This window comes from Syngnathus leptorhynchus, chromosome 13, assembly GCF_054491065.1.
Source record: "Syngnathus leptorhynchus isolate UIUO chromosome 13, UIUO_Slep, whole genome shotgun sequence".
NCBI lineage: Eukaryota > Metazoa > Chordata > Actinopteri > Syngnathiformes > Syngnathidae > Syngnathus > Syngnathus leptorhynchus.
In genome coordinates this window covers 9,850,570-9,875,632 of record NC_141207.1, presented here as the reverse complement: position 1 = coordinate 9,875,632, position 25,063 = coordinate 9,850,570, and the positions used below count along the sequence as shown (strand labels likewise).

Genomic DNA, 25,063 nt, shown 5'->3' with positions numbered 1-25,063 from the left:
TTTTTTATTCTTGGGGAACACAATGTGTTAAATGCAATCGTTAGCTTCTCGCTAGCGCTGGCATTAGCTTACTGCTTAACGTGATTGCAATGCGTGCTCATAAATATTGTGAGAGGATTTATTTTGTGACGTGGTATGTATGGTTGTATTGGCAATTCTTATGCTGTTGACATCTTTTAATTGATCAAAAAGTTTGCGATGCAAGTAAACTCTACCTCGGCTATTAAACTACAAATGTGTTACTTCAGTATCGAGTAGCTCTCAGTTTCAAAAAGGTTGCTGAGACCTGGTCTGGATCGCTACTGCCCTCTAGTGTCAAGTTTGAAGTCAAGTTATCTGCTTTTGGAAAGTTAGCATTTGTTTGATTAAAAAAAACACATCAAACAATTTCCTAAATGGTTGGCATGTGCATACATTTATTTCTAGTACTGCAAACATTTAATTTGATCTGCATTTAGTAACATTCGGCAAGGTCATTGAAATCCAAGTCATGGAATTGTAATGGAGCACAGTTAAGTTACTATAGTTGTGTGTGCGAAGAACGTTTTGAGCTTTTGAGTCGTCGTTTGTGCCATTAACAGACATTTTCGTAGCATAAGTGCCTTGTATAATGATTTTCTACCACTTTCTGTAAGGCCATGTTTGCTTTCTGACATTGGATTTACATACAGTATGCTAACCAAAATCTAAATAAACTACCAGTACCCTTAAACAAAAGAAACAAAAGGGTTGTACCTTTCATTTATGAGCTACACCATTTTGGGTGCCTTCTTTAAATACATCTCAAACAACATAGTGTCCAAAAATCAATGCACAAGCCTGCCTTTGTGAGAAAACAACTGAAAATTGACATTGATCCCTTTGAATTGACCATTTGCGCATTAATGGTTCACCGTACAATCTTTGATCTTAGAAAATAAAACATGAGGTAATAATGTCAGACTTCGACGTAAGATAAACTTTGTAAAACCTAAGAAGACATCAGTGTGCCATTTGCTACATATTAAAGCCACTCTGCAAAATATATATATTATGCGATTCGACCGCTTGGGGGCAGCAAATCTCAACTTCCTCAGAGAGTCACTGAGCATATTCGTGTTGCAAATATTGTATGACACACGGTAGAAAGCTGTTTGAGCATTTATTCGAAATTCTTCTCCAGTAGGGCAACTTTGGCAGAATATTAAAAAAAATGCACATCTTACGAGTGAGACAAAATTGTGCACTAGTTGCTAGTAGATGTTAACTAGTATAATTGTATGTCTTTAGTCATACCAGTAGCACACGATTGCCAACTAATGCACAATTTTGCCTTGTTCGAGTTGTCATACTAGTTCATGGACGTTTGGATGGATATCGAATAAATGATCGAGCAGCTCGCCCTAGATGGACGCACTGCAACAACATGACTTGGGTGATACAATACATTTGGTAACAACTCCGATGCATTCGGCACAACATGAAGAGTGATGTGCTGTTGCTGTGGCTTCATATGGGCTTAAAGCAGACAACACAAACACACACACACACACACACACACACACACACACACACACACACACACACACGGATCAAAGTCAGTCACATTAAGGATGATATGGGAGGTAGTATGTGCTCATGGCCTAAATCTCCATTTTAATTTTTGTAGTCCAGAATGAGACTAAGAGAGCGCAGATGAAGGCCAGAGCCTAAACACGCAAGTGCTGCAAATAAAACGACCTGGCCTTCTCCAGCCTTTTCAAGTTCTCCGCATCCTCCCGTCGACCCTCGGCGTGTCGGCAGGTTGGCTACGGTCCCGGGGCGTAGGGCCAGCTGATGGAGCTCCCCGACAACTGCATGTCTCGGATCAGCGTCTCGATGGGGGTCTTGCCCACCAGGCGCATGAAGAAGAGCTGCGAGATGAGGTTGGCTGGCACGGCACGAAGAGCCGGCAAGCGCAGGAGCAAGCGGCCGAAGCGCTGGGGATGGTTGGGGTACTGCAACCTCTCGTACTCGGTCAACGCCACCTGGGCCTTCTCCTGCAGGGACTCTACGTGGGCTGGATCAGTCAGACCGCATGCATCTGACAGAGGAGGAAGGACCTTGCATTATTGGGTAGAAAGACTTTTTGGGGGACTGTTTCTTCCAATGCAGCTTACCTGGTGAAAAGAGAGCGATGGCTTTCAGGCAGCTGTATTCAGCTGTGTCCACTTGCAGTCTGTTGAGCTTGTCCACTTGGTCCTGGAAGATCCTGACCTGGTCCATGAAGGACACCACCCTCTCGGCAGACATTGGGGACGAGTGGAAGCCGGCCGCTGCCAGCAAGGGGGCCATGTGGAGTGGCAAAGCAGACTGGGCTGCGTTGAGAATAAAAAGTTCGCTCCAGCTCAGCCTCAGCAGCGCCACCTGGAGGTATCAAGTCAGGTGTTTGAGCCAGCGCAATGTCAACGCGTTCACCACCCTTGACTGACCTGCTCAGAAACTGGCAGCTCTGGGAAGTACGGGATGTTTCTGGCCCACTCGATGGTGCTGAAGAGGAGGCGGGCAGCTAGCTCGCAGATGCTGTCAATGCCCATGACGGAGGCTCCGCTCGCAGAAGCTCCCATCTGCGCCTGGCCGTACGGGGTCCCATAGCGGCTGTGAGGGTACGGCTCGGCCCGAAGCAGCTGGGAGATGAGCTCCGACACCGGCTGCCCGTTGAAGTAGTCTGCCCCGAGGTGATTGGGCAACACGCCTCCCGCTCCGCCGGCCCGTTGGGAGTTGGGACTGATACCTGAGTGGGAAGGTGGGATGCGACCCCTCTGGACAGCTGCGGGGACACGGGCACATTTGCTAAACACGGTGGCTGTACTTTTCCTTTTAAAAAATAGGTGCTAAGTAAAAAATATATATATATCTTGTACATTCTGATAAAGGTCTGAAAAATATATTCATTAACATATACTGAACAGTCCACTTTCCAAAATCCACTTTTGATAATCCTCCAGACGGACAAACAGTCCATGATATATATTTTTTCTTGTCCACAGCACTTAAGACTTCAGCCTTGGCAGGAGTTTACACTTCCCTGAATGACCTTCCTGTCATACTGTGTATGCCATGGCCATAATAGAACACATCGAGCAGCGCCCAAGACTTGCTGGCGATGCTTGAAATAATCTCTCCATATAGCACTTTTAAATTCATCCATATAATCACCTCAAAAGTTAATGCTACTTTGACTGAGCCAAAGTTGAGCTCCACAATTCCAGGTAGTGTGGAAAGAGTAACAGCGTGCGTCACCGCCTCACTCAGCCAAGTGGGCCTAATATAACCTCTGTTACATGTGAGCATTAGAGACCATAGATCAGAACTGGAAACTCCAGTCACACGTCAATAGACACATATGAATATTTAAGTTTCTTTGAGAGATTTCCACCCCAAAGTGTGGCTGTTGAAATGTATTTGTTTTTTTCAATCAGCCGCTTTTTCCATGTTATTCAAATGGGCTGGTGACCCGCTTATCACAGTTCATCAGCAGCTGCCAGAGTTCAACACCGCGGTAAAAACATGCCTTCAGTTGACAGTATAAATATTCCGCTCGGGTCACTGGCAAATGTCACTGCTTGCTCTCATTGTTAGCAGGTAAAGAAAAAGAAAACCTATCTACTGGATCTGTAGCCAGCGGCGTGGTGGCCATCTGGACGTTCGGGAGACCTTCCGTGCGGCCAATCCACTCCAGGCAGAAATTGTCGCGCATCTCGGACAGTCCCCCATTCATGCAACCCTATCGATAAATTTGTTTTGGTGGGTTTTTTTTTTTTGTCTGCAGGCCTCCAAGCGGGATTTTGCTGAGACACAAATATGGGGAAGAGCACAGAAGCATTTCTAGGGCTTTGAAGGTTCTAAGATTGAAGTTAGTCACATTTTCCTCTTCCGTCGGCACATCATTTTGCTTACGTAAGAAATACCGCATTTCATGACTTTTTTAAAGCCCAGTTTTATAGTCTTCTATTAATTGTGATTTAGTTTGTTTTCAGCCTAACTGATAAAGCATTTAGCATTGTAATTAGCCGTTTCGAGTGACATGAGCAGGATGACCCGCATATTGACCTCACCTTCTTTGCGCATGCCAACATGGAAACATTTCTTGAGTCGACAGTACTGGCACTGGTTGCGATGGTGCTGGTCGATTTGGCATTCTCGGTTTGATCTGCAAACACAAATGTAAGGTGATGAAAATCTTCCAACGCGCAGAGTGTTTTTTCCAATAAGCACTTTGTATTCACACGTCCCCCCCCCCTGGCCGCCTCCTCTCACGGCCCCTCTGATGAGAGAAAAGTGTGAGCTGGCGTGTCTGAATAGCTCTTCAAGGCTGTGACCTTTGTAAATCATCAAGCCAACACGCCCTTGTGTCGCCTTGTGCGGCAGACTAGCCCCGGCAACATTCCTTTCAGCCCTGGATATGACATGCCGATTAAAAAGACACATTCCTTTCAGGGTTAGTGTACTATTACCAGAAAAGGGATACGTGATGGAGACAGAAGAGCAAAGAAACGAGTTTGCAACACTTTGTTGACCTTCGGAAGCATATGGCTGACCTTCTGTTTTTTCCTTTCCATTTCCAGGAGCTTTCCAAATATAGACACGCTCCGCTCAGACAAATATGCTTCAGGCTAATTACCTGCAGGAGTAGTTGAGGTTACGTCGGATGCTCCTTTTGAAGAAGCTCTTGCAGCCCTCGCACGTGAACACGCCATAGTGTTTCCCGCTGGACTTGTCGCCGCACACCACGCAGTCCAGCACGCAGGCCTTGTCCTCATCGGCGACGTCCACATCGCTGCTTCCGGCGTGGGGCGAAGCCTCCTCCTCCTCCCGCCGCAGGTATACCTTCTCCTCCAGTCCCATAGTGTCCCCGTTGGGGTTGCCCCATCCCCCGCTTACCATGGCCATAGTTTCCTTGGATCATACGCTGACCCGCTCGCGTTTTAAGTCAAAAAAGGAGCGATGGGCTGGCTCCAGTTTGATCTCCAAGGTAGCAAAAGGATGAAAGGTTGTCTCTGCGATGACCTTGCCCTCCTCGTCGTCTGTTTGGATTGACCCGGCGATCTTCCCTGGTGCACTCTGGTCCTTAATCTGCCTGCTCCCTCTGTTCTTGCCTTTTGCTCTTGTTTATGCTGTCCTGACCTCCAATCAATGGTTCCTGAGAAAACTTTACACACACACACACTGAGTGGTTCAGAGTTCAGGCAGGAGAAGAAAAAAAAAAAAAGGGTGCAGCCTTCTCTAACCCAGGAAACACTAAATTACACTTTGTCTCCTATTCTGGTCTCCACTTTCATTCACAGACTTTCTTTCCCCCCTCTGAGAAGAAGAAGAAACTCAGCCACAGTCACTCTGCGTCTCTATGCGTGACTGCTTTCTCGCAAAAGGACAAGTGGGAGGAAAATAAAAGTGCTCTCCTTGAGGCAGGGTTAAACTACCCTGCCCTCTGCTCCAACTTCTAAACTCGTCCAACCAGTTCCCGTGCAGTGCCGAGATGTTATCGGTTGATCTCGGGCCAGCTCGAGTCCAGACTCAACTCTTGACTTGTCGAGGCAGAAGTGACACCGATGAAGGGGGGAGAAATGTTCATCCACTCAGAAACTTTGTGACCTAAAAGTGATGCCAAAAAAAAAAAAAAATGCTGACACTGGCTTCAGGCGTTCTATTCAAACCAGAGAGGTCTGAGGAAGACAACAGACTCCTTCTTTCTCCTGGAAAAATGCCTCTGTGGTTTCTGCGGCAACTAAATTCATTAGTCCTCTTCTCTGAAGTTGACTTCTGTTTTCTTTGTGCGCCTCCAACTCTGCTGCAAAGGCTCAAATGTCACAAGACAAAAAACAAAAACAAAGTCGACCTCCCGTGAGAGACTTTTTTTCTTCTTCTCTCCCTTGTTAAGTCACTGTCCATCCAGCAGTTACAAGCCGAGGCCAGAACCAGAACCTCTTTACGTTCCCTGCCAGGGAGTCGGGGTGTACTGTTGCACTCTGTCGTCGTCCTCCTCCTCCAATAGGAATAAATGAGCCCAAGAAAAAGGGAAAAAGCCGATCACGGACGGAACGGTCTTCGTCTTTGGCGAAGCGGACCCGGCCGGCCCGGCTGCCTCTCAGCTTCACGTCAGCCTCTCTCCGCCTCTCCCGGCTAGGTCTCCCCCTTTAGGGAGAGTTAGCGTGTGTCTGTGTGCTCAGGGATTTGACACTGCTATTCAAGCCCTGCCGTTGCCATGACGCCAGATGCCTTATAAGGCCAACAGAGTCAAAGAGCACAGAGTGGGCCACGGCACACACACACACACACACACACACACACACACACACACACACACACACACACACACACACACACACACACACACACACACATAGTCATAGAGAAAGAATGCCTGACTGGCTGCCTGTTTCCCCCCTGACCTCGGGCCATGGAGAGAGCAGGAGGAGTTAACCCCAACACTGCCACAAGACAAAGAGGAGGGAGGGGGGGGGGCGAATGTCACATGGAGCGTATGCTACCCTTACTCATGTTCCCCACTCCACTCTAATCCTCAGAACTTCCTGCGACATTGTTGACCCAATAATATCAGGGAGGGCCTGTTGTTGTTGTAGTGCGACTTGTGAAAAGGTTATATGATAAGGCCGCGGCCCCTTTTCACACCTGCTCCTCACACTCACTCGTGCGACGAGGGGGCTGGAAGACACACACACACACACATGCTGGTCACAAGTTCCTCGTGTGTTATCACACAAATTATTTTGCTTTAAGAAACAAATCGGAAGAAAAAAGGAATAGGTCATAAATAATACAAATCAAAGCATATTAAGTGACTTAAGAAAGCAAAGTAGTAATTTCATAAAAATATTTGTCATCTTAGCGGCAGTTCAGAATTTTTTTGGGGGGCATCTTTCATGTCAAGAGTCAAATGAGTGCAATAAACAAGAAGTTGCAAATCGTCAGCCTCATGACGTTTGCCTCAGTCATTTTCAACTTACCGGCTCATTATCAATAAATATTACCAATGTGCTTTCGAAAATCAATTTCTTCACATCTCATTCAAGTCATGGTCAAGGTTGGAAACTTTGTTAAATTTGATGGGTCCCCCCCCCCGCTCCAACAACGCTACCAGGCTAACCGATTGACCCCTACCCTAAAAAAGCTGAAAGCTACCCTAAGCTGAAATATTTATGACTGCTTCAAAAAGGTTTTCTCATCACATGCTTGTGCAGGAATGTCACTGGAATGGAGAAAATGTTTTCCCTTTCTCGCCACCGTCTATGCCTCAGAGGAGCAACTCCCATCAAAAGTAAAGCTGTCACAACACGGTGCACTTGGACAGAGAACATAAGGTAACTTTAACCTACATCTGTCACAGCCAGACTCATTGTGCATGGCTAGCCCTTTTGTTTGCTGTATCAGGGGCCGAGCTAAGCTGCAAACTGAATTAGTGCTGTCTTTTAAGCGGCTGGACTGTACACACACAATGCAAAAAGATTCAACCCTGGATTCATATTTATTCACTTAAATGGCTGTTGGGCTCCACTTACTGATTTTAAAACTCTTCTTACAATGTGTAATGGACCAACCAACACCGACCGTGTACATACTGAGTGTATCCACTGGCGGAGCTAGTTGGGGGGGGGGGACTGAAGGGGCACTGGATCCCCCCCCCCCCCCCCCCCCCCCCTTGAAATATGCCTGGACCCACTCAGGGGACAGGCCAGATAAATAACTTTTGGGTATTTCCTGATTTTATTCTGGATATGTTGTCGTTTTTATCAGCATTTTCCCCCCCAAAAAAAAGAATCTGATCTGTAAAATTTTCTGTCTTTTGCGGACCCCCTGAGATACACAAAAGCTTTTGCACAAATACAACAAAGTAAAAAGACAACATACGCGTCACATATTGGCAATAATACAAGCATAACTCAAGAGACAAAACAAAACACAACCAGTTGCTTCTCTATTTGTCCTCAGCTAATGCACACAGTGTTGATTGCACATTTGCCAGTGGGAAAGTTGAACTGTTTAACATTTGTATTTGCTTGCCCCCAACTGTTTTCCAAGCAGATTAGGGAGGAGTAATCACGCTTAACACATTACACACCACAGGATAATCACCCAGGATAATCTTTCAACGACGTCCCAGAATCTGGCCTTTGTTGACTTTGATCATTAGGGAGGCAAAATGCTGACATGATTGTTGGACCATTGGAAGTCATGTTGGTGTTGTCCAGGTGTGTAATGTAAGATTACACGCAAAAAGTTAGTATTAACTACGCTGGTCTCTTTACTGTTTGTTGGATAATGGATAATGCAATGGAGGGAGGTAAGAGTGGCGCTTGGTGTGTGCTCTTTGAACCGCGGGGTCAAAAATGCAGCTGGTCTCTGCGTGAAGTCCACTTTTTGCGGTGGCGGCGCATTCTTAACACAGGCAGGAGTCCACAAAATGGCAGCAGGCAACTCTTACCTGAGTACTGCACAACACAAACACACACACTAGTTGTATATTATCTATATATACTGTACAGGTTGAACCAGTCCAAGGCCTGTGGGTAGTCGGACGTGCTCCATTGCGGTCACTTAAATTCTCTCGACAACAGAACACAAAAGCGTCTTTGATGAGTCTGAAAACATTTGCACATGCTAGCTTTGCATGCGTGTGTGTTGAAACCCTCGGGTGAGCAAGGTTAGGAGAGCAGAGGTCAACATGTGGCAATAAAGCAGTGCGCCAGGAAGCGCGTGTTCTTGTGTTTTGGGGCCGATGAGCATGTGATCAGCATTTAATTGTGTATAATGTCTTTACACTCTTATAAGATCATCTTTGAATTTATTAAAAAGTAACGTAGTGTACTCATTGGAGCGGTTGTCATTTAGTGTATTTATGAATACGAGTATGACTATTCATCTGTCGAATGAGTTTGCCCTATAACATTTTAAGTATGCGAGGAAAAGCACATGACTCCCTGTTCCTTCCTATTAGCCCAAACAACTTTGGCCCAAAGAGCAACCTCTCTCTCTCTTTCTCTCTCTCTCTCTCTCTCTCTCTCTCTCTCTCTCTCTCTCTCTGCCCCCCCCCAAACAGGGGGCCTTTGACCTGGAGCGAATGACAGAGCATTTGAGAATAAACAGGGCAAAAGAACCTGCTAAAGCAAAACATCTGCTCGTGTGAGCAACACACGGCGTCCGATCAATAGCGTGCTTGCAAGACATGGTGGGAAAGTTACCATTTGGTGTGTGTCCTTGTCATTCAAATGAGCTGTCTTGCAATGGCTGTGAACATTGCGCGTGCTTTTGCCCAATTGGCTGCGTTTGTTTTGTCAGCAAATTGTCTCTTTAGTGGGGATTTCCCGCCTCAAAGATGAGCAAGTGATTATTTTGGGATAATTATAAAGATTTGTTTTAAGTTGTAATAACATAATTCACCACTAGATGGGAGACATTGCAGAATAGTATTTCTCCATCAGAGAAGAAGATGGGGATTCTAAAAAATAGGAAATTGTGACTTTGTGGAAAGGAAAGTGCTCAACTTGTTTTTGTGAGTACATCGAAGAAGTCAAGTATTTTTTCTTTTTTGGCAGACTGGGCATCATCTTAACATGCAGAGCAGCCACAACATTTTGACTTGACACTTTTGTAAATCTTTGTCCAAGCTGCTCTGTCAGTGTGTCCTAGACGCTGGCTATAGAGGTCAAATAAAGGCTTTCAGGGCTATACTATGAACTTAATCTGCTCATTGAAGATGACTCAAATGCTCAAACAGGATTAGTGGGAAGCCCCGCCCCTTGCTGTCTTTCTTCCGTAAACACCTTAGTGCGGTAATCTAACGGCCGGCCACAAGCTGCCAAGTAACCTCATTAGCTCATCTCGTCTGTTGATCTTATGTTTGTTTAAAATGGGTTCCCTCTTACTCGTATAAAACATTTCACAAAAAAAGCATTGAGTATTTGTGTCATATTTGGTATTGAAATTAGGCTTGAATGTCATTCATATCTATGAATGAATTTTTGTCACTGTCTGAATCAATGTATTTATTGTAAATAATAACATACACTACGCTACCACTCAAAACAATGAGGAATGTTACAATTAAAAATGACAGTGTATTATTTTACTATTAAAATAAGAACTCTGGCCCTGATCTCACCAGAAGCTATTGACAAAATCATCAGTATGGTTGGATTGAACATAATATTCTTTCAAATCGCTTGGGATGAGATGAGGATTATTTACTCGGGACAAATATTGTCAGCAGCCCGTGCGTGTTGCATTCATGTGGCCGAAGGAATGTTAAAGCACATTTGATTGAGTTGAAATGCTTTGCCCTGCTCTTCATCACCTCACTGACCTCTCCATTGGCTTGCAGGTATCAGCTCAGTGGAGATCAGTGGCGAGAGAAGGAGAAGTGACTACGGAGCTGTGACAGGTGAGCTCATGACTTTAGAGGAAGGAGAAAGGATGAGGCCGCCACCTGTGATCCCTTTGCACAGATTACAGCATATTAAAATGAGGAAAGGACGGCGAGTAAATGAATTGACCTAAAACCTCTGAGTCACTGCACCCTTGCGTGTGTTGGAGAGCGAGACGGCAAACCATGTAACGCTGAGTGACAGCTTCTGTCGTTGAGTATAAATCCCAGGCGCTGAAAATCTGCAACCTTCCAGGCTGTCTGCTCCCGGAATAAATTGCTGCTGTACAGTTTGAGGGAAGGTTAATGCCACATGTAGTGATAAGAATGCATTTAAAGCATAGTCATAATAATCCTAATAACTATTATTATTGTCATTTATATATAATCAAACATATATATAATCAACAAATAAATTCATAACATTTTCAGGTCTGTTAAAATCATAAAACAAAAATTCTAATCTAACGCGACACAACACCAAAGACCAGCTCCCTCATCTGCTAAAAGTTGTTGGAACAAAGTAAACACGAGTGAGAGCCAGAGAGGAAGAGCTAAGTGTACAGAGTACTCAAGTGTCCAGATAACACAGTCAGCAAAAGTCACAGTGACCTGTGTGACTAGTGCATGTGAAAACATGGCTGCCACAACTAAATTTACACACAGTACACCACAGTTTTGGACCAACCTCCAGTCATTTCCAGTATGTTGTCATATTCGGAATAAATGACACACAAGGGTCCAGCATTGTAAGCTTTACAAACCCCAAATTTGAGGTCATAGTGTTGTTGTTTTTAAGAAAAAATAAAAAATAGATTGCCTTTTTTTTTGGGGGGGGGGGGGCAACGATACACATCACAACATGATGAGGTCAAGCTCCATTTTGCTTGCTTTAGTTTCTTCCAAACCAGTTCAACTGCTCGGCTGGTCTGACCGCAGCTGATTTCTCCCAAACTGAAGAGAATGAGCTACTGTGATGCCGGTATGGATGAATTTACCGTCTATCCGCTCATGATAAAAGGTCAACCCATTGTTTCCACACAATGCTCTGTCTTTGATACAAGAAGAGTCAAGCGGAGGTTACGACCGTGGCGTGATCAAAAAAAAAAAAAATGAACTCAAACGTTGGACATGCTGCTTGGAAAACGGGAAGGGATCATCTGCTCTAATGGCAGCTATTACAACAATAGTGACTGTGACCTGGACGTGTGGGGGGGGCGGCAAAGACGAGGCCTTTACGGCGACCTTTGCCCGGGAAACGGCGGGCCGGCCAAGAGTCAGGGCGCCAGGGACTCGCCAGCTCGTCTGCCAGTGTCAAGCCTCAATTCAAGGCGCAACACAACAGCCAGGCATCGCTGTGACCCCGTGGGCGTGACATTCAACCTTTGCCTTAACCTCATGACCGTGGTCCACAGCTGCGGTTGACCTTTTTGGGAGGGGCGGGGCACACGGGGGGATGATTGAGAGATGACTTGCGAGATTGAATGTGGGAAGCAAGGACAGAAAGGAAGTCGTAATAGAGAGCCGAAAGGAAAGATATTTTTATTGATTTATGATTCAAATTTTGTAGAATTTAAAATGTATCACTATATTTAATAGATGAAAATATTTTCACAATTTAATGAATTTTTCATTTGAAAACACAGAGACTTCTGTTCCCACCATACATAAGTGGGGGGAGAGCAAGAGAGTGCTCAGTGTGGCTATATTTCGTATCTTTTCTTACCCCCTTAGTGCTGATGTTTCCAGAATTGGGCTTCCTGTTATGCACACACAACTGGTCAGTTTGTTTCAAATCTTTTTAATAAGACACAAACAAACTCCAAGGAAACAACATCCAATGACAGACACGTACTGGAATCACAGAACAGTTTCTTCCCTCCTCCATTCCGAATCTTCTCCCGCCTCCTTGGACGTTTGGGTGTGTGTGTGCTGACTTTCCATCATGGCTGCTAGTTTCTGCTCCAGCTTCCACACTTGCTCCCTGTATCTTCTGCGAATGTGTCTGTACGAGCTCAAGGCCTTACTGGAATGATGACCATTTTGTTTCACACATCACTTGTGAAGGTCGGGAATGGAGATGAACATACTTTACCTGTGAGCTTGCGCAATCCGTGCCACGTGCTCATCGCTGTTGGAGGCGCTTTCGGGGAGCGACGCATTCAGTGAGTCATAAACAAAGGCCAATCTCTTCTTCAGGGCTTGTTCCCTAAAAGCCAAAGAGAAGATGAACTGCTGAGCTTCATTTCCAGTCTTGATTGACAGCTATTGTATTTGCTCACCTCTGAAGTAGCACCTGCAGTTCCTTCAATATGGGCCTGGACCTGAGCCCAGACACGTCGCCATCACCGCACACTTTCTCTGCATTCTCGCAGAGTCTCTGAAAAGGGTTCTTTTCAGTCATCCAAAATGCAATTGAGGTGATAGATAACTTGTCATCATCTAAAGCTGTGTCCTAAAACTTTAGTCCGTCACGATCTACTCTGCCATGTCCTTGTCCTTTTTTGACAATGGCAGAGGTGTGAAGAGCAGCTCTAATCTAAAGACCTTGTTTGACCAAAATAACCTTCTCGGCCTGGAGGGATTGGATTGTCTGCTTTGGTAGCTAGATGTATGATTTCCCGGGTGGGACACCCAGATTTGATTCGGGTTCTGTCACAAAAGACCAAGGTCCTGCTCCCTCTTGTACGCTTCACCTTGACTCTGTCGTTGGTACACTCCACCTACCTGTTGTTCAGTCTTACAGTCCTCCGGCTTTTCTCGGAGGCCTTGGGGAACACGTGCTCCAGATGCTTTTTGGGCCACCACGCTCCACTCCAGACACCTCAGCTCTTTCTCCTTCAGACGGATCAGAGCACGGAGATCCGACATCTCCTCCTGAACCAAAAAAGCAAATTTAGGGCGGAATCATTTTGCTGAGCATTCAAATGTATCTGATGATGATGTCATTGCCGCTTACCCTGGCTGTGATCATCTCATGGAACAGAGATGTTTTATCTCTCTTGATTTCCACTGGCTTGTTATCTTTGGATAAATGTCCCACTCTCATGGCAGACTCTGGGCTGATTTTTTCTAGATGTGGGCGTGGCTTCGGGAGGCAAATGGCGGCCCGCTCTCTTTTTAGCCGCTCAATCAGCTGACGGAGCGCAACCTCTCGATCAATCACTTCGGGCGTTCTGGAGTTACAAATTGTCAATTACAATTGCTAATATTGGTTTGGATTGCTTTCAAACATCACCTGTGCATTTTGTGTCTTTCCATCTCCTTGGTGACATCAGTGAAGGCGGTAGACAGTTCCTCACTGTCACTTGACATTTTCCTCTTCTGAGGCGACGGACCGCTGCTCTGCTGGTCGTTATTGATCCCTGCTGAGGACAGTTAGTTTTCTCCACACAAGACGTGCTCAAAGTGTTCATCAATCACCTGCTCCGTTGGTCAAGCATTGTTGCCTCTGAGCGTCGTAAAGCGACAAAAGTTGGCCGTAAGCTTCTTCGCACTCCTCACTGACAAAAGCAACAAACCACAGCAAAATTCTGATATGATGCTACGATGCTGACTAAGCGTTTTTATTTGCCTACCAGTATCGAAGAGCCAAGTGCGCGGTCGAGCACTCGGCCTCCAGCCTCTTTAATGTAATACCGATCTGCTCACACTCTGACCTCCTTCGCTCCAAAGCAACAGTCAGACGCTCATTCTTGGTCTTCAGCTTCTCAATGTACCTGGAGAACAGCAAAAACATTTCGTATGTAGATGTATGCCGTGGTGGAAAGAAGTCAAATAAAAGCAACCTGTTCAAGCGTTCTATCTCAGTCTCCAGGCCGTTGGGGCTTGAACAAGGACTTCCTGAAGTGACAAAGCTCCGCGGGGAGCTGTCACCTCCTGAAGATAAGGAGCCTCCTGCAGCTCTCCTGAGGAGTAAAGGAGAACCTGGGAAGGAGGAGGACACCCGGTCTGGGCTGCTTGAAGATTTGTATGGAGGAGAGCAAATGGCTGACCTCCAGGCCCTCTGCTGACCAACCTGCTAGAACACAGAAGAACTTTCACGTCCACAACAAAGTGAGTCAGCAATTGTTTTACATGCATATATGGCAAAAAAATACGATTTTGCGACTCCTGGTAAAAGAAATTGCAAAAACAACAACCTTGCTCTTCTCCTCCTCCTCCACCTGGTTGATGCTGTGCGCTCTCTGCAGTTCTCCCATTGGAGCCTGCTTTTCCATGACTACCTCCTGGAATGTTTCCCTTCCCACATCCGATGGGCAAGCAATCCCAAATTCCTTTTCCATCTCTTCCAAAATCTGGAGGGACCAGAAGACCCAAATTGGCCATAGATGCGTGCACATATTTTCTATTTGTTGCTGTGTCGGCACCTTTGTGGCCTTGGCCCAGCTATCCTGAGCTGCTCTTAGATGCTCTTTGGGTTTTTCTCGCTCAGAGGTTGTGATGGGGGCCGCCCAGGACCGTCTGCAGTTGATTGAGTCCTCCACAGCAGCCAGCGCACCTTTAAGTTCTCCCCACATGACACTACTGCCCCCTTGAGGAATTAGTGTGAAAATGTCAGTCAAGCATTCTTTTTATGCAAAATTTATATTTCACATTATTGTGGTAATTTATTCCAAAAAATAACGTCACTTTTGTTGTCCATACAGGACAAGAATAAATACATTTATATATTATTCAACTGTATTTAATTAAATAAGTGAGACCTCGATAAGGCAGTGAAGGTCTACATTTGCCATCAGACGCGGTGATATTCTCTGGAATGCTTCTCACTAGCCTGTGAGAAAGCAGGTCAGGAAACAGAGGACTGGTTGGTCTTGGTGGTCTCAGATCACCAAGTTCACTGCAGAACACAAGAGCATTAGTATAGTGTCAAATCCAGGTCCAAGAACCAGAACCCAGCCACAGTTTGGCTTTTTAATTAGCAATCGTGGCAATGACAGTACCTTGGCGCCTTGAGCGAGCCCATCTTTTTGTTGACTTCGGCGATGATGCTGAGCAGCGTGCCCACTTCGGCTTCACATTGAGCCACTTCTGCCGGCGAAGGCTCCAGCTCAGGGTAAAGGCCCCTGTGGTCCAAAGGCATCCTCGGCTCCTTGCCGCTGCCGGACGGTGTATCCAAGCTGTTACACCGGACCAAGCGAAAGTGCTGCAAAAGCATGTGGTGGACTTTTTAATATTTCCCACTTGAATGTTGGAAATGCAAAGTGACAAGGTACAGACAACTAACTTTATTAGTAAGGAATGACTCATTAGAAAGGCTTTGTATGACTTTTTGAGATGAAATCTGATGTGCTCGCAAAGTAGATGAGATTTTGGCACCTATTGTTTTGAGCTGCGGAAAGAAAGGGGGGAAACTAAAACATCCTGTATGCAACTTCCTGCCTGTACAAATAATTTTGCATCAAACAACTTTGCACAAAAATGACATCCATCTAGTACAAGTACAGTATTCTAGTCACAATTAGGCTCAAATGTCTTCCTAATGAATGTGTTGGGTAAAAGGAATATTTGATTTTGCAGAAGCATATTTGAATTCCTCCAAACAAATACATCCAGACAGAGAACAATAGGGATGCATTCCTGTTCTGCGTGACTATCCCAAATATCCACTGGATGGAATTCCAAGACCTAACATGTTTTCACGCAAACGCATGCAGACTACATGGAGTGTATTCATGTTTGTGTGAAAATGAAATATCAAGTGCAATTTTTCTGCTGCAATCATCATACATTCATTAGGTTTATTGCTGCAGTCTTTCATACTCTCATACAGTGAATTGGCTTTTCTCAGTGAATGAACAGTATTACAATGTTTCCGTAGCTGCTAAAACATATGACGTCATTTAACAACATAACACCATGTCACCTTTTAAAAACAAATCCTGAACCTACCTCCATACTTGACAGTTTCAGCGGTAGGTGTCTTCTTCCCAGCGCAAAACACACCGAATCTAATTTTCTGCAGTTAAATGTTCATTGGAACTTCAGCTACACTCTGCATATCTATCTGCCAGCCACTATTTAGTATGATGAAATGAAGTCAGTGGAAAGTCATCCCCACCCATTCCTCGTCACTTTGTGGCCCTTCCTGTTTTGTCCACTCTTACATTTCATGCTTTTAAAATAGCTGGCTATGAAAATTGATGTCAACGCAGGATGTGTGCCTATTAAGTAAAGCTTTATTATAGTTCGGAATGATGTTCATGTTTTAGGAAACGTGCGCGCGCGGGTGTGTGCGCGTGTATGCGCGTGCGAGTTTGTGTGTGCGCGCGTATGCGCATGCAAGCGAGCGTTTGTGTGCGCGTGCACGCGTCAAATAAGTACAAAATGAAATTCATTTGTAAATAGACATTCATGTGGTAATGCATATATACATTAACTTTTGGGTTGTTATGTTTGATTTTGTGTAGTAGGGTAAGCGGCGCGCGGTTTTTTTAAACTAAACTACATTACCCACAATGCCCAGCAGTCGCTTTTGTTGTCATTTCCTGTACGTAAGTTCTAAACAAACGCTAGCTGCTTGGCTATACATTAGTCTACTTTCAATGGGTTTTAAGGTGTTTGGGTCTGAGAACTAACAAAGCCATTTATTTGGTGAGTTTACTCCTTACTTGAATCCTACGTCTTACGGAGTAGGTTGCTTTTTACAATTCTCATTAAGCCTAGCTAATGCTAACTGCTCATTTTTGACAATGCGCTGTCATCCTAAAAATATCATGAAATAAATTTGATGTGTATTTTTTTTTCCTACCACGTATTTCACACTACAGCAGTCCACGAAATAGCAGTAGTGATATGATTCAACAACATGCTCATTATTGATGAGGACAAGCACTATAGAAAATGGGCAGGTGGTTCAACTATCATCTGCCATCCATCCCACTAAAGTCTTGTACTGAACTCAGCAGCCGGTGTATCCATGGAGACGCCCGAGCCTGGCCCTGCTGATGGTGAGCAGCGTCTGGTGGAGCTGAGACCACGAACCCGCTCCAACCCCGAAGGTGCGGAAGACCGTCGGAGCAGCACAGGTAGCCTCGGAGGCGGAGGGAATCCCACTTTATCGCAACCTGCCGTGGGGAGCCGCGTCGAAGGTGAGGGCGAGGCCTCGACCAGCGACAGTCCTCCGACTTCCACCGCTACGATCATCTCCACGGCCGTGGCTCAGACCGTCCCCTCTGTTGCCGGCACAACTCCCGCCACCGCTGTCCAACATGCTTTGGCAGCTGCATGCAAGGATCGGCCCAAGGCCACGCCACAACAGCCAACTATGACAGCCGCTGTCCCCTCACCAGCAGAATACCAAATCCGAGTTCCTCGTGTCAACTGTCCAGAGAAAGTGGTAGGTTTACATTAAGGGTTGACATATTCTGAGAAATTTTAAATTGGAATATTGATCTAGATTTTCTTGTTGGAAAGATTGTTCAATATTTCAAATAATTATGTGTTGTTGTTTTCCTCCCTACAGATCATCTGCCTGGACCTCTCTGAAGAGATGTGTTTACCCAAGCTGGAGTCTTTTAATGGGTATGCTCCCGTTCTAATCTCAATGTTCCTCACCCCAGTGGATGTTATAGTAGGTATTTTGGTTCATCTTTTCCTCCAGCTCTAAAACTAACGCCCTGAATATCTCCCAGAAGATGATCGAGATGTTTGTCAGAACCAAGCACAAGATTGACAAGCGGCACGAGTTTGCTCTGGTGGTGGTTAATGATGATGCTCTCTGGGTGAGTCAAGGACAGTTATGGGATTCAATGTTTTTTTTTTTTTTTGTCTGGGTGAGGTTGGTAGATTTTTGTTTTTTAATTCAGCAAGCAATTAGCCCAAAAAAGAATACTCAAGCTTCATATAAAGTGACCATAAAAAGTGTACACACCCCTGTACAAATAGCTGCTTTGTGTGATACCCCCAAAAAATCCCTATAGTTGAGGATGTCTGTTTTACAAAATGTTCCACTTGATCTCAGCTCTCAGGCTTCACTTCAGACCCTCGAGAACTGTGCAGCTGTCTGTATGACCTGGACACCAACGTGTGCGAGCCTTTCAGTATCCTTCCATTCACTGTCCTTTCAGATACCATTCAAATAAGTCATTTTTTTAGTTGTAGCCTTAACTCCTCCTGCTCAGACCTGGAAGATCTTCTCAGTGTCATGTAAGCACTATCACAACACTAAGTAGAAAAAAATAAAATCTGTATGATTTCACTAAGATAGGCTTGTGGGTTGAACAGTCGTCAGAAGATCGAGCTGCCGTCAATGGAGAATGTTCAGACGGTGCCGCCCCCATACGTGGTGCGGACCGTACTTATTTACAGCCGCCATGCCGGACAGCTTCAGCTCAACCCCTCTGAGGCGCTCAGTGTAAGTAACACCGAGATGCTTGCCATTTTCATTTACGTTGAGCATCCACAGGGGGGCAGTATATCATTTGTAATGACCGCAACAATTGGACTTTGAAGCGCTGGTAGAGTGAGGCCACAACACGTTTATTTCTTGTTTGCGACTTTCAGAAAATGCTACAATCTCCCTATTTTTTCTTCGACGTGGTCTACCTCCACAATGGTGCCGAAGAGCACGGCGATGATACAAGCTGGCGGGTGAGTGGCGAGACTTTTCTCCAATTTGACACTTTATATCACCCGAGCAACAAGTGTCGTGTTTTCTATCTCCAGGACAACTACACGTCTTTCTGCAACCTGGACTCAAAGGACATGTGCTATCGCTTCGAGGTTCCCTTGAGCGGCCCGGCCATCGAGCTGCACAATTGCATGGCCAAACTTCTGGCTCACCCTTTGCAGAGGCCTTTCCAGAGCCACGCGTCCTACAGCCTCCTAGAGGGAGATGAGGCGCAGGACATTGAGGCCACCGTCTAGAAGAAATCAAATACAGTATACTCTGCTTTTGAATCAAATGTCTTTTCTTGCCCTCTATATAGTTGTCCACTTGTCAGAAGGTGGCAGCATTTCTCCTGCAAATTCGAGTAGAAACCAGTCCGGGATCCGCTATAATCATCTCTGATTGGAAGAAAGAAAAAAAAAAAAAAAAGGAAAATGGTAAAAATGTGTTCACCACTTGAATGCTATGTAGCTGTCACCCTGTTTAGCAGACATTTTTCTTGCTTTTCTGCCTCATGCTGGCTGGTGGTAGAACAATGGACTGAATCATTATCTTCATGATTGATATTGCTTATCCACTTCTGGTGTGAATATGACTTAAAGACGTCTCCTGTTACTTATCTAAAGCAGTTGTTTCTTTCTTATCCCTCCAGCACAAAGTTTCCTGTTTTTAATCCAGTGTCAGTGTCCACTTGTGGTAGTTTTTCACTTTCTGTCACTCAAGCCTTCATAATTGAGGTTTTCCCCGTTGACGGCATGTTGTTAGCGAGACAATGGGGAGCAGGAAAGACCTTTCCCCTTTTTCCAGCCCCGCGGTGTCGGCGTGTCGTCACGTCATGTCATGGCATGTCATGGCAGTGCGGCTACTGCTGGGAGAATGAATTGGTTATCCGCTCATCCCTGAAGAATGACAGCTCCCCATTGTTTTCATTCTTTCACTCCTCCGCTGCCACGACTCCTTTCCGTACTTGCTCGGGACAGGATATGCTGGTTTTTTTTTTTTTCGTCTGGGGAATTTGGGGAGGAGCAAAGCAATGCAACATCATTAACAGAAATTCTTTAATGATTTTTGATATGTGGGGGGTCAAAAGACTGACTGGGTTCTTCCAATGCCTTTTCGACTATCTGTCCTTGAAATTCAGTGCTATTACTGCTGCAAAAAAGAAAAAAATCTGAAATGCAGTTTTTTTTTTTAAAAGATCCTCAGTGATTGGATTCTGACAGGGATCCCAAGTATGAATCTAGAACATGTGGTTTAGTGAGTTGTGAAGATTCTTTGCCTCAAATTTTGCCTTAGTACCTTTATTTATTTATTATGGATTTTACGGTATTATAATTTGCAAGAGCTTGCTCATGATACAAATCCTTAATATTATTTGACATGGCAAACTGTAGAATGTCAATGTATTTTTTGTAATAATGACTTCAAGTAAGGAGTCGGGGAGTCGGCCAGAGGCTGTAACAGTGGCAGAGGTCAATGGGAGGAGAGATGAGGAGGGGGAGGTATGTGAGGTGAGGGCTGGGCCAGGATGGACTGGAAATGTGGCCCCAGCAGTATTTATAAACATGGCCCCACTACTCTGGTCGGGATCTTTGTTTACATACGTCTGTCTATACGTGCAAGCTTAGAAGACAAACGACTTTGCCACTTGTGCGTTTCAAGAGGGAGAAGAACTTGGTGGAGCTCCCAGCAATTCCCGTTTTGATCTTCCAAAGTAGTCGGCACCATTTCACCTCCAAACATGTACAGTAGCAGCTATTCCCGGGCTAAATTTGGCCTGGAGGCCAGGGAGCCCTTGCACAAACCCAAAAGCAAAAGCTGTGGTTACTACATGAGGATCGTGTTCTTCTTCTCCTCACTCATCCAGTCCCTCATCATCATCAGCCTGGTGCTGTTCCTCATCTACGGGCAGCCGGAGAAGTCGGCCGAGGAGATGAGAGTCAAGGTGAGGGATTTGATTACTCGTGAACTGATGATCATTTTGCCTCCACTAAGAAGGCTGCGGGTTCATCTTTCTCGTCAATAGGAGCTGGAGCAGGGCTTCAACAGACTGAGCGAGAACAACATACAGCTGAGGAAGGAGAAAGGCGAGCTGGGAGCTCAACTCGGGGCACGTACAGCTGAGAAAGATGCACTTGCCAAACAGCTGGAGCAGCTTATGACCGATGCCAACGCCACAAAGTTTTACCTAATGAATAAATTAGTAAGTGGATATGTTGGAGCAGATCCCATCGATACTTTTTTTTTCTTTTTTTTTTTTAATTCAAACCAAATCTTCATGCAGGCCAACTGTGAGAGGCAGAGAGAGACAACGCGAAGCGTGGTGACACGCTGCCCGACTCCCCCCTTACAACAAGCGCTTGCCGTCACTACTAGCAGTATGTATTCCCATCCATCCTTACTTGTAAAATTTTTAGAAATTAACCTTAGTGGACAGCATAATTATACTTGTATGATTGAATTATTTTCCAACAGTAAATTTGTTTCTGACCCATTTTCATATTTTTACTTCAGTAATCAAATACCTAAAACATTTTATTGTAAAACTAAAATGTCAGCATGTCATGTTTGCATTGAGAAACCAATATAAAATATATCTTAAAAAAAACAAGTAAAAATTGGACAATTTTTTGCAACCAGCTGGTCATGAGCCAATATTCTAAAACAGCCGTGCCATCTCTCCAGATGAGCTGAGAACTTTACAGAGCCTCAACGCGCACCAGAAAGCGAGGATTGAACTCATCGAAGCCAACTTCACCCACATGGTCCACTACCTGAGTCAGGAGCGGGACAACGCCCTCAAGGACAGAGACGTCCACCACCAGGACGTCATCGCTCTTCGCAAAGAAAACACCATGCTCAAGGAGCAGCTCAACATCTACACTGGGTACACCCGTGCGTGTGCTTGAAAATGGAATCAAGAATCAATTCAAGTCCAAATATTGTCTTTCACCAGGAAATGTAAAGAGGACTTTGCTCATTCTCTGGATGGGATCCAATCGGTGACCAGGGATTTTCTGAACAAAATCAACAACCTGTTCCCCCACCAGCTGACCTTTCACCTCACCTGTGAAAGCCAGCAGGAGCAAGTGGAGAAGATAAGAAACAGCTGCACCAACCTGTCCAGAGATGTGGAGAACAAGTTTCAGCGGTATTTGGACAATGTGGGCAACAAGGTACGTGCACAGATTTTTTGGGGGAAAAGTTGATTCAGACTTACTACTTTGAAAAATGTGCAACCTCCAGAGAGGATGCATTTCCTCTGGAAAAATACAAATTCAATGAGTTAAGGACACAGCTGCCCACTGAGGTGAACTTAAGGTCACTGGAGGTGATTTCCAGCTCTGCTCATACAATGGCAAGTTATGGATGGAGAACAAAAGATACATATCCTCTCCAAATAACTCAACAAATCGAATTGGCCTTAAAATGTTGTGTCATTGTTTTGGGGTTTTCTAAAAGTGTCTAATTTATTATAGCTAAAAATATAATATAATATATAAATAGCTAATTTATTTTTATCTTCTTTTTTTCTTATTGAGATAAGCAGAATCCGGATTTTCCAGTGATTCCCAACCACCGAGTCCATGCAATGTCATATAAATCATCCTTTTTTTTTTTCCTGCCTTCCTGTTGAAGGTGGCTGAGATTCAAGCCACGTCAAGCCGACTGGAGGTGCAAAACTCCCACTTGAGCGCCGATCTGCGGAGTTGCGAACGGAACCGCAACGAGACAATCATCCAGACCGGCAGGCAGGTGCAACTCAAGCAGACCGCTCATGACGACAAGGTTCTTTTAAGCGCGCCGCCATCCAACCTTCCCCCTGTTCGTATTCTCCCTCTTAAATAAACGTGTGCTATTCAGATGGCCAAACTGCTGATTGAGCAGAACCGGCTAAGAGAGCAGAAACAATTGCTGGCGGACACTTTGGCTCTGAGAGAAAATGAGCTGCAGACCCTCAGGGCATCGCCCAATTGCAAGGTACGATACTCTCGACTGGCACACACACATATTTGGATGTCAGTGTCCACAGATGGCCTCAGAATAAATGGAGCATGGTGCAGAGGTGAGGTGGACGCGTGTGGACTCAGCATTTGAGAGGAATCAGAAGCAGCAGCGGCAGCAGCAGCAGGAAGGATGGGCGGCCGAGATAACAACTCTTGAATGCGCTCCAGTTGAACTCACATTTGCAATCACAGTAAACTGCACTTCTATATGGATCAAATGTAATAAAGTCATGTTCTGCAGGTGGCTCTTCCGAAACCTGCAGGCGGGCCGACGTTCTACCAGCAGAACAGACAAACGTCAGCCAACTGGCCTGCTTTTGCAGCACCAAGCCTCAGCAAAACTCCAACGGTAATTTGGATAATGTCATGACGTCAATTTGAACCACATCACATCTGCTGTCTTTGCAGTCTAATTGTTCTTAAGTCACATTTTCTTTTTGCTCTTTCAGGCGAGATGAACTGGCGCATTCAAAATGTATGAAAACCATATCGAGACACGACAAACGAGACTAAGAACATTCTGTAAATATGTCACATACACATGATTTGTTGTTATAAATGTGTGTATCCCTTTAGGCTCCAGTCAGGGTCATGTAAAAAAAAAAAAAAAAAAAAAAAAAAAAAAAAAGACACTGGTGTAAATATGACTTGTGTGTGGTACTCACTTTGTTTCTAAAGCTTGCTTTCAGTTTGATCAATTAAACGAAGCATTCAACTGTCTTCTTTTTGTATTTGTGGTTATAAAAGGGCAAATAGTCCAGTGGCTTCCCATATTGGGAGCCAAGAAAATTACTGCACATACAAAAGGTCACAACACACCATCTGTGAACTTGAAGTTCAGGATAAGATAACAAGACAAAGTATTCCAAAACAGTCATACTCAAGATTTATTAGCTGCATACAAAGCAGCAGGCTTTTATCCATAAATAATGACCATTATCCTGTTCATGTTAACAATACATTCAATGGGACTCTTTTCGTGTCTTGAATTGAAAATGAAAAGAGTTGGGCAACTCAAACGAAGGTCGTAAAAAAGTTTGTCATCTTCTGTCCGTTCTATATTCAGGTCGAACTAAAAGCACAAAGGCCTTTGATGTGTTGGACAGCAAGTGCCACATTTAGCTCAGAACTTTTCTTGTGTCGTCATTTATCAAGGAAAGGCTGACAAGAGTCGAGCGGGAAGAGGAAAAGTCCCAGCACAGAGACACGCTAAAGAAAGACGCTTCTGACGCCGTTAATGGCCAGCAAATGTCGTCAGCCAGCAACGAATGGGGAAGAAGGGTGACGGGTTCAAGAAAGAAATGTAAATATTTGATCAAGGCTAGATTGACAGGCAAACAAAAGCCACTGTGTTCAGCGCCTCAACGTGTTCCTGTCTCACACCCTGGAGGAGACCTGGCTCGCTCCATGTCTGCAGTTTTGGGTGCTTGGGCTTCTCCCACCCATCAAGCTATATTTGATTGGGAAATGCAGAGCCAAGCTGATCCCACAAGTATTCGCTGATGACATTCCATCCTCTCCACTCCCAAATTCTGGAGGTAGCATCTGATAAACTTGCCCAGTGAGGGAGAGCAATGTCATCTTGTAAGTATTTGGATCTTGAAAATAAATGCTCAAAATCAAAGTCTTGTGTTGGACAATTATTAGGATTATTATTACCATGACCACAACCACCACTACTACCACCACTACCACAATCATTCACTACACTTTCTTATTTATTTATTCATTTATTGTTTTTAACCTCGTGTGGTGTACCTATTAAAGTATCCATGAGGTGTACCTAATAACAGGCCACTTCATTAGGGAAAAATCATGGTCAAGTGCCACACCCGCCCTCACCCCCACTTTCTGATTGGCTGGTTGATCCGTGACGTCACTCGGACACTCCATTAGGTACACCGCCATTTTCAGGTGTACCTAATAACAGGCCACTTCATTAGGGAAAAATCATGGTCAAAGCTTAAATAAAAGTGAAAAGTGCCACACCCGCCCTCACCCCCACTTTCTGATTGGCTGGTTGAGCTGTGACGTCACACCGAC

The 25,063-nt window shown here is 44.9% G+C and overlaps 4 protein-coding genes across 13 annotated transcripts; 2 read left to right on the top strand and 2 right to left on the bottom strand.

Moving 5' to 3' along the window:
• Positions 1-387: 387 nt before the first annotated feature.
• On the bottom strand, positions 388-6,201 carry LOC147047635 (nuclear receptor subfamily 2 group F member 6-like). Of its 3 annotated transcripts, XM_085927332.1 has the most exons (5): positions 4,643-6,201; positions 4,077-4,171; positions 2,451-2,788; positions 2,139-2,385; positions 388-2,062 (listed from the first exon to the last, which is right to left on the bottom strand). In XM_085927332.1, exons 1-5 carry the CDS (start codon positions 4,909-4,911, stop codon positions 1,788-1,790), a joined length of 1,224 nt encoding a protein of 407 aa, XP_085783458.1. In that variant the 5' UTR covers positions 4,912-6,201; the 3' UTR covers positions 388-1,787. The 3 variants fall into 3 exon arrangements, with proteins under 3 accessions (XP_085783458.1, XP_085783457.1, XP_085783459.1); XM_085927331.1 differs by having other exon boundaries at positions 4,077-4,782; XM_085927333.1 differs by having other exon boundaries at positions 1,911-2,081; positions 4,077-4,782.
• Positions 3,743-19,632, top strand: babam1 (BRISC and BRCA1 A complex member 1). Of its 5 annotated transcripts, XM_085927335.1 has the most exons (13): positions 3,743-3,874; positions 4,587-4,842; positions 7,221-7,340; positions 10,358-10,417; positions 14,210-14,455; positions 17,311-17,741; positions 17,868-17,926; positions 18,006-18,126; positions 18,366-18,444; positions 18,526-18,550; positions 18,629-18,758; positions 18,908-18,994; positions 19,070-19,632. In XM_085927335.1, the coding sequence occupies exons 6-13, from the start codon at positions 17,322-17,324 to the stop codon at positions 19,268-19,270; spliced, it is 1,122 nt and encodes a 373-aa protein (XP_085783461.1). In that variant the 5' UTR covers positions 3,743-3,874; positions 4,587-4,842; positions 7,221-7,340; positions 10,358-10,417; positions 14,210-14,455; positions 17,311-17,321; the 3' UTR covers positions 19,271-19,632. The 5 variants fall into 5 exon arrangements, with proteins under 5 accessions (XP_085783461.1, XP_085783463.1, XP_085783464.1 ...); XM_085927338.1 differs by lacking the exons at positions 3,743-3,874; positions 4,587-4,842; positions 7,221-7,340; positions 10,358-10,417; positions 14,210-14,455 and adding an exon at positions 16,871-16,996 and having other exon boundaries at positions 17,311-17,493; positions 17,626-17,741; XM_085927337.1 differs by lacking the exons at positions 3,743-3,874; positions 4,587-4,842; positions 7,221-7,340; positions 10,358-10,417 and having other exon boundaries at positions 13,644-14,455.
• Positions 12,117-16,493, bottom strand: ushbp1 (Usher syndrome 1C binding protein 1). Of its 2 annotated transcripts, none has more exons than XM_085927323.1 (14): positions 16,295-16,493; positions 15,346-15,548; positions 15,106-15,242; positions 14,770-14,933; positions 14,542-14,697; positions 14,188-14,420; positions 13,978-14,118; positions 13,823-13,902; positions 13,638-13,764; positions 13,359-13,575; positions 13,127-13,276; positions 12,682-12,779; positions 12,495-12,608; positions 12,117-12,425 (listed from the first exon to the last, which is right to left on the bottom strand). In XM_085927323.1, exons 1-14 carry the CDS (start codon positions 16,298-16,300, stop codon positions 12,260-12,262), a joined length of 1,992 nt encoding a protein of 663 aa, XP_085783449.1. In that variant the 5' UTR covers positions 16,301-16,493; the 3' UTR covers positions 12,117-12,259. The 2 variants fall into 2 exon arrangements, with proteins under 2 accessions (XP_085783449.1, XP_085783450.1); XM_085927324.1 differs by having other exon boundaries at positions 14,188-14,417.
• Positions 19,305-24,560, top strand: plvapb (plasmalemma vesicle associated protein b). 3 transcript variants are annotated; one of them, XM_085927330.1, is made up of 10 exons: positions 19,305-19,450; positions 20,881-20,958; positions 21,040-21,216; positions 21,298-21,391; positions 21,699-21,900; positions 21,970-22,189; positions 22,653-22,802; positions 22,878-22,994; positions 23,262-23,369; positions 23,470-24,560. In XM_085927330.1, exons 1-10 carry the CDS (start codon positions 19,448-19,450, stop codon positions 23,476-23,478), a joined length of 1,158 nt encoding a protein of 385 aa, XP_085783456.1. In that variant the 5' UTR covers positions 19,305-19,447; the 3' UTR covers positions 23,479-24,560. The 3 variants fall into 3 exon arrangements, 2 of the variants coding, with proteins under 2 accessions (XP_085783456.1, XP_085783455.1); XR_015067853.1 differs by lacking the exon at positions 19,305-19,450 and having other exon boundaries at positions 19,776-20,958; positions 23,470-24,323; positions 24,411-24,538; XM_085927329.1 differs by lacking the exon at positions 19,305-19,450 and having other exon boundaries at positions 19,776-20,958.
• Positions 24,561-25,063: the final 503 nt, after the last annotated feature.